The 9,001-nt window shown below is 33.7% G+C and overlaps 1 protein-coding gene across 1 annotated transcript; it reads right to left on the bottom strand.

Moving 5' to 3' along the window:
* Positions 1-732: 732 nt before the first annotated feature.
* On the bottom strand, positions 733-5,263 carry LOC110020360 (protein DETOXIFICATION 18-like). The gene is made up of 7 exons (XM_020718433.1): positions 4,874-5,263; positions 3,804-4,351; positions 2,615-2,701; positions 2,437-2,493; positions 1,868-2,106; positions 1,196-1,314; positions 733-985 (listed from the first exon to the last, which is right to left on the bottom strand). The coding sequence occupies exons 1-7, from the start codon at positions 5,129-5,131 to the stop codon at positions 857-859; spliced, it is 1,437 nt and encodes a 478-aa protein (XP_020574092.1). The 5' UTR covers positions 5,132-5,263; the 3' UTR covers positions 733-856.
* Positions 5,264-9,001: the final 3,738 nt, after the last annotated feature.

Consider the following 9,001-nt stretch of genomic DNA (forward strand, 5'->3'; position numbering starts at 1 on the left):
CTCCCAATGGGGGTACATGGGGAGAAAAATTTGCGTAAGTAAGACGTACGTAGCGTTGCGTACGTCAAGAGATTACAGAGAGTATTGGGGGGTTATATTTGCGTTATATCTCCTGTAACCTCCTTGTAACCTACAAATATATGAAAACAAAAGCACGGAACTTATTTGTAGGTTACATGTAGGTTACAAAAAGATTACAGAGAAGTTACAATGGGGTATAACGTGAATATAACCCCCCAATACCCTCTGAATAACCTCCCTAACATACGCAGCGCTGCGTACGTCTTACGTACGAAAATTTTTCTCACATGGGCGACTACCACCCTAGTATGAACCCTTATTATTATTATTACTATTTCGTATATGCGTGCCTCATGTGCAAATACATACATATATATATTTTGGTATCATGCCATGAGAACCGTTAAGTACAACTTGTAAATGCTTTTCTTTTATATAGAGTGAATTCTCATCCTAATGTTTTTCTTTTTTCTTTTTTTGTCTAGTTTTTCTTTTTTTTTTTTTATGTGCTTGTAATTTGCTGCTTGATTATTATTCTATCAACTAATCATACCGAAAAAATGATTATTAATGGGTGAATATGATGATTCCCGGATTAAAGAGAAGATATTGCTATGTATCTTTAATCATGCACTATCAAATATTCAGAAGAACATCATTAGAAATGAAAGTTTTTAGATAACATCAAAATCAGAAGCCAACAGAGGAATTTATGACAAACTCTTACTAACAAATTATGAAAAGGAATAATTGCATTTGTGGTTCAAAATAATAGTCTATAAGCATCCTCAAGCTCAGATTTCGTTAGCTTCAAGAAATGTTACAGGAATTTCAGTTAGACAATCACATTGCCCTCTTTGTTTTTCACAGAGAATTCCCATGTTGCCCATTTCGTGCGAAGAGTCATCACCAGAAGTGTCGTGGCTTGAAAAAATAGCCCACAGATCAATCCTATCCATAACCCCTACATTAAAGAGCATAATTTAGGCCAATGTTATGTTGTACTTTAAATATACTACAACAACAGCAGACCCCTCTTCGTCCCAGCAAGCGGATGTCATAGTTTTTCGACAAAATTTTTATGCTGATTGTCGACTATCAAACACTATCCTCCATTTTTCGTATCTGAAAATTGGGACCCGGGTGTTATAAGAGAAAGAGAGGGGATTCTTACCTTGCCATATAATTTCATTTTGAAACCAAATAGAAAAGCCAATGGCAAGCCAATCAAGTAAAAGGCCACTAAATTGGTCCAAGCTGCTAAGTACTGCCAACCACATCCTCTTGCAACTCCTGGGCACGCCAATTATTCCAAGTAAAATTATATAAATTGTTTTAACAAAAAAAAAAAAAAACACCAAATATTAGAGTTCATTTCAAGCAATAAAATATTAAAAATAAAATAAATTCAGAAAATTTATATCTTATAATGCAAGTCCATACAGAATCCTCTTCCCAGCCAGCCCTTCCACTTTTAAAGGCTTCCTTGGAATCAATTTTGCTTTTAATTTTTAATTTTTAGTTTAAAAACATTTTTAATTAATGCATTTCTGTATGCTTTTATCTTTATCTTTTTTTTGAGTATTTTTAAAAACAACAAATACAACTCAATGTGCATCATTTCAAATAAAAACATAAACAAAATTAAAAAAAAATTAAAAAAAATAAATAAATATTAAAATTAAAAGTGATTCCAAGTAACCCCAAGTAATTCTGCATATATGCATCAACATACTATTTGTGCAAATTTATATATAATCTACAACACACAGTGAATTGTTGGAAAATTAAAGAACAAATTGGCACTAGAAAATTCTGAAGCAACTCTATAACTAAAAAACATTACCTGATAGAACTCCTTGTGCAGAATCAAACAATATAGACATGGTAAGCAGTGGTGTCAAGTAACCAAACTGCTTAATGATCTCACTATTTGTACTAAAGAAGCTCGCCCAGAGATCACGGCCTAAGTTCAATAACAGAACCACCGCTGCGGCGAGAAATATTGAAAGCTTTAAAGTCACCACCACTGCATTCTTCGCGCCCTTTATGTTTCCAGATCCAATCTCATTTGAAACCCGAGTACTGTTACGTTACATGTTATATGTTCATCAATCAGATTTGAGATAAAGTTAGTGAAGGAATGAGAAAAACGTTAAAATAATCCACTAAATCTTCGCAGAAGATCATTTTAATCTCACGTATGTCAATTTAGTTTCAAGACTCTTTTAACAAGGGTTGTACTGGTTCCAACGAAAGACTATTTCTGTCTCATTAAAGAGTCTGGGGACTACTATAGCATTTCTATAAATTATGGGATTAAAATGATCGAAAATGAATAGTCAGGGACTATTTTGACACTTTACTCATGAAGATAGTATAAATCAATTACAGATATGAAGAAGCCCACAATACCTTACAGCTGCACTAAATCCGTATGTGATCATGTAGGTGATGGACTCTGTGTTTACACTGTTGTAATAGAATTCTTAGTTTATGAACAATGTTAGTGTCTTCAAATCTATAAAATTTTACAGGAAAAAAAAAAGAGAATGCAATTAAACATGTTTTACAGTGGAAGAGGAGATCTTACCACATTGCAATGAGTGAAGTGCTTTTTTCTGAGTTTGGCATGGTTCCAGCAAGCAGCACCAGAAACTCAAAAACCCAATATTCAAAACTATATTAATGAAAATATTAGATGTTGAAGTAGTGAAGTGAAACTGATATTGGATATAACAAGAAAGGCTTGGCAGGAAATTAAAAGAAGCTAATCATGAATTGAAAACAACAACAGTAATTAGTTTTGTTACTGATTTTGCCTAGTGATTGGCCTTAACTCACTGGCTTAAGTGCTATTTAGCCATTAGAAGATCAGGCCAATGTTGGCTCAATAATCCACAACCACTAACAGTTTTTAAACTATAAATATTGAGGGGTTGTTTGGTAACAGCTTTAACTGCTTTGTTAAATTGTGTAAATCCGGATACATTAAATTCTGCTAACAACATGTTTTCGCAAATCCAGTCTTTAAGGCAAAAGAGAAATCATAGTTGTGAAAATCGGACCGGACATCGAACCGAAATAAGTAAAGTTTCAACGTTCAATAGTTCAACTGGAGTTGACCGAAGATTGAACCGAATGACGTAATAAATTGTTAAATTATTTTAATATAACTTAAATAGTAGAATAATGATATATATAAATATCATTTTTATCAATTCAATAGACAATAATTTTGAATATTTTGAACAATATTCTAAATAAAAAATTTAGAACATGTTATTTTACCTTTCTTATTTTAAATTTAAATATATTATTTCTTGTGATCAAATCCAATTAAAAGACTAAAACTGAATTATATTTGAATAGACTGGTCCTTGAAAAACCTAACTGGTACATCATATATTCGATTCAATATCGATTTTGACCAGTTCAACCCGGTTCTATGTAGAAGTGGTTTTGAGCTTGAGCCGAACTATTTGAATGACTCGTTCAAGGTAGAACTAGTCGAACGGCATGTTTGGTCCTGTTCTGTTTTTGAAACTATGGGCAAAACTGAGAAGAAAACTAAGAAAAGACCGAATTTATGGAATCCAAGATTTAAAATGCCCTTTTTGCTCTCAGGCAAAACTTAAGTTAGTTAAATCGAACTCAATTTTGTTACAGACTGCCCCTCAGAAACGAAAAAGATGACATTTTTGTTCAAGCATAGGAAAATTTAAATCAAATCTCCAAGCCTACAAACTGAAATAGCAACTAGAGTTAGATAAAACTCGTACCAAACCATTACAGCAGAAGGAATAGCCAGCTTAAGGCTTGGCATAACATGCTGAAATGCTTCCACCGAAAGCCCACCACCCCAAGTGAACTTAAACTTGCTCGAAAACTTGACATAAACGGCCAACATAAGGAACGATACCCACAGAGAAATAGAAGCAGAAAGAGAAGTTCCCATGAATCCAAAACCAGCAACTTTAGTCAGAAAGTAAGTAAGGCCTGCATGAAGGATCAGCGGAGCAGCAGAAAACAGAACCAGAGGCATCACCACTGACTGTGTTTGGCAGAATCTCAGAAGACATTGAATTAATCCGTAGGCAAAGAGGCCGGGAATCAAGTATTTCACATAGAGAGCTGCCAACTTCGCCACTTGAGGTTCTTGTTGCAGAAGAATCAGCACAGGTTCTGTGTAGTACCATAAGATGGATACAAGAACTGAAAAGATGGTGGATATTAGGGCTGATGACTGTAGGTATATTCCTAATGTGCTGTACGATCTTGCGCCAAATGCTTGGCCGCAGAGTGTCTCAAGGGCTCCACTTAGACCGACCTACAGTTAGGAAAAGAGAAGAAGTTGCAGTAAGGAAAATTTATAATTGAAAATTTTTTTGTAAGATTTGCCTAAATTTTAATTATTACGCTCGTTAAAAAATATCATTATTTATGTTCGGCTCGTCTGCTTAATGAGCCGAACACAACTTGTTCGCAAATAAAGAATCCTTTTGGCAATACTAATCACCCAGTCGAAGATGTTAAGAATTATGATGAGATTTAAATATTATTATTTATATTTAAATATTATTTAAATATTATTTAATATATTTTTATTCGATTTTTTTTTAATTAATAATTCTAATTGATTATAAAAATACTGCTCATCAAGTATATTTGCAGCACCACCCAAATTTTCCTTCTTTTTTTAAATATTTTTACTACTAATCAAAACGGATAACAAGATATGTCTCCTTCTTTTTCTAAGTAATCTGAACAAAAAATAATCTCTAAAATTAACGCGGATGAAACATATAGATTTTCCGGGGAAAACAGAGGATGGCAATAAATCAGCACAAACCATGAGGGCGATTCCTGTGACAGTGAACCAGGAGTTGCCGAGGGTGGCGCCGGCGAGCTCTATGTCGCCGAGATGGCCGGCGAACATGACGGAGACCAGAGGAATACCGTAGTAAGACATGTTGGCAAGAATCATGGGCACCGAGAAGCCAATCTGAACCTTAGCTTCTTCCACATCCAGAAACCTTGAAAGCCATCCATGGCATCTGTTGTCCTTATCTTCTTTTTCAATGTTGCCGAGCAAGGGAGAAGAAGACATTGTCTTTCTCTCCTCTTTTTCTTCCTTTGGACTGGCTGATTATGCCCTAAGCAGGATAAAAGGATATATACGAAGATTAAAAGATGTAAAGTAATTTTATATTATTTTTTCCTAGGAGATTCACACGAAGATCCAAAAACAGATTAAAACAAAAGAAAATTAGCTAAATGAGACACCAAACTTTTTCACACAAAGAGCTAATCTAGTCAAAATAATTCATTTTGTGTGTATAAAAGTACAAGTGTGTACTAATGAGATGGGTAGGGCTGTCAAAATCACTCGTTGTTCGTGAACAGCTCGTGTTCGACTAGTTAAGAAACTCGTGTTCGGCTCGTTAATTTTGTTCGATAAGTTAACGAGCCGAACACTAACTAAGATGTGTTCGTTCGTGTTCGGCTCGTTTTGGCTTGAAATACTACTCATCATATATATATTTATATAGTAAGTAGTATTTTAAAAAATCTAATTGAGTACAAGGCTACAAAGATTTATAACCAATTAAAATATTTATTAAGAAAATAGAATAAAAATTATTAAATTTTATTCAAATGATGTTTTAATATAAATAATAATTTTTAAATTTTGCTCAAACTTTTATTGGCTTATGACTACATGATTAGGGTTGTTAAAAGGACTCTTTGTTCGTGAACAGCTCGTGCTCGGCTCGTTAAGCGAATGAGCCGAACACGAACACACTTTTTGAGCTCGAAATATAAACGAACCGAACACTCGCTCGTGTTCGGCTCGTTTACACCCCTAGAGATGGGGGTGATAATTTTATACAAAAAATTATATTTCACTTTATATATTATAAAAAAAATATCAGCATTTAGAAAACTGGAGTAATTGGCCGGTTTGACTGTGAATCGGTCGGTGGTCCAGTTCGGGTTGGCTTAAACACTGTCATCGTATCGAACTGGGATGAACCAGTTTGGAACCTTAAAAAACCGGTTGCATTTGTACTACCAATTATATGTAATTTATATATACAATGCCTACTCTCTATTTTTTTTATATTTATAACACCCAAATCACTCAAATCACATAGATAACATTACTATTACAAATAAATTCATTTTCATACATGCCACCCAATGTTATTTATTTAGATATCTAACACCTAAACTCAATTTTTTTACATTTATATCACTAAAATTATCCATATCATATAAAATATCACTTTTCTTTAAAAAGTGAAATACAAGTTTTCATGCATAAATAAAAATGGCATGTTAAAATTGAAGTTTAGGTGTTAGATATTTAAATACATAGGATTTGAGTGTTATGTAAATCTTATTTATTATCATTTTTAAATATCTTTATAATTTATTCGGTTATCCGATTGAACCCTGATTCAACTCCCGTTCAACCTTTGAACCTTGAACCTCTCCTACTACCGATTCAATGTTTGACCCGATTTTCAAAATCTTAGAAAATGTAAGCATTAGACATAACAATCATATTTTAACTGTAACATTTGCAAGTAAAGGTCGAAAACGACGACAGGTGTTAATAGTTGATGTTAGTCGGCGACTGCAGAGGTTGGTAATTACTCGCTGGGTTTTCTCTTTAGAGCAAACTCTAAAATTTCACTTATTCTTCTCTTTTTCTTCTCCACTCCTCAAGTGAATTGAGAAGATTTATTTATAATCTTTTAGTGAGGGGCATTTTGATCTTTTAGCTTGTACCTTTCATAATCTCCTGATCGAATAGTCAATATTAATCCCCCTTGAAGATTGTGATTTTTTAATGACATGGGTGCCTCAATGACCTCAAAATTTAGGGGTATTGAGCTCAATGGATTTCTCTCATTTAGGCGCTCTATTTGACTATGAATATGCCAACTTTCGAGTTCATTTGAACATTCAATTGATGATCTAAAACAGTCACTCGTGTTTCAATGATTTGATCTGGGCTTGATTGGATTTGGATTGAATCAATTTTTGTATCATTAGATTTGTCTTGTTGAGACGGTTAGTTTGACTAAAAATTTGCTAAAATTGGGACTTAGAAAATCTTCAATATGAATTTGAAAGATCATTTATACAAAATCTATCGAGATTAATGCTTCATAAAAAATTATTGATGACAAATTAGTTATCTCCCTATTTTTGGGCATTGCTGCTTGTGTTGTTTGAAAATATAACTTAATATATTTTAAAAATTCATACTTTGAGGAGGCTTGAGCTGTCATGGATGCTCTAAAGAGTTTTAATCATCTTGTTGTTCTTCAATTGACAATGACAGTGGTATGATAATAGTGGTTCAAGAGTGGCAGCAACTGCCGGACCGTAGTGGTCCGACAATTGTTAGCTCACTGGTGTTGATCAAGTAGTGGTAGTCAGACGATGACAGTGGTAGGCGTCTGGATGCATATGCATGTATGCATGGGTGCATGTGTGCGTCCATATAAGAAAATGAGTGTAATTACTGCCTTTAAGCTGTTATTACCTTCAGCTTTGATATTGTTGTTACCTTCTCCTTTTTGTCTACTTTCGTCTAAGCATATTGAGACTGTTGTTGTTGTCTACCATATTGGGGCTCTTGTTACCTTCTCGTATTGAGGTTGTTGTTGCCTTCAGACTACGGCTATCTACCCATATTCAGGCTAAGGTTTCCAACCCCTATTCAGGCTAATATTGTTATTGCCTTCAAACTGTTGTTGTCTACCCATATTGCCTTCAGTTAGTTTTTAGAAAAATAAGGTTTGAAGATGATCAAAGTCTGTTTTCTTATGATGGGACTGCAATTTCCCTAGAAAATGTTGGCATTGGTCTTGATGCCATGATAATAATATAAAAAGGTATAGAAAATGAAAAACATTTCATAAGAAAATCCACTAAAATGTTTTCCATAAAATATTGTTCATGGAATATTATGGAAGCCCAAATAGATCACATTATTTAGAAATACGTACCACCGACAAAAACAACAAGCCTTTATCCCTTTAAGGGGGGTCGACTACATGAATAAATTTTCTCCATTGTGTCCTATTGTGTGTCATATTTAATTTAATTTGAATAGATTAAGATCATTTTTTATACAATAAGTCCAAGTATTTTTATGTCTACCTCTACCTTTCTTAACATTAGCCAAATCTAAAACATCTATTCTTCTAACATGATCGTCACATGGTTGACATTTGATGTGACCAAACCATGTAAGATGACTTTATCTAATTTTGTCTGCCACTGAATCTAAAACAACCTTATCATAGATGTATTCATTGTGCATTTGGTCAATACTCATCCACCTAAGCATTCTCATCTCAGGAACACTTAACTTTAGTTTGTGCTTTTGTTTTAAAGGCCAATATTATGTGCCATAGAGCATTGCTACTCTCACTATTATCTTATAAAATTTTTCTTTCAATCCAAGTGACAATTTTCTACCATACAATAGACCCAATGCATTCCTCCACTTCAACCAACCAACTTGAATTCTTCTAATAACATCCCCATCTATATCATAATAAATTTGAACAATAGACCCAATATATCTAAAACATTCACATCTTTTGATAATTAGATCCCCAATAGTTACAACTCTGCCACTAGAACTAATACTACTAAAATCAAAGTCCATGTATTCAATTTTAGATCTACTCAAATGAAGGCTTTAGGCTCCAATGTAGACATGAATTCCTCAAGTTTTTTCTTAACACTTTTCCTAGTCTTATCCACAAGAAGGATAGCATCATCAAAAAGTATACACCATGGTTCATCCTCCTGTAAATGTCCATTAAGAGTATCCATAACTAAAGAAAAAAAGATATAGGTCTAAAGTCAATCCCTAATGTAATCCAACTGAGATAAGAAAATACTCTATCAACCCTCCTTCTATTTGAACACAAGTAATAACTCTAGTATA

This window comes from Phalaenopsis equestris, unplaced genomic scaffold, assembly GCF_001263595.1.
Source record: "Phalaenopsis equestris unplaced genomic scaffold, ASM126359v1 Scaffold000094, whole genome shotgun sequence".
Taxonomy (NCBI): domain Eukaryota; kingdom Viridiplantae; phylum Streptophyta; class Magnoliopsida; order Asparagales; family Orchidaceae; genus Phalaenopsis; species Phalaenopsis equestris.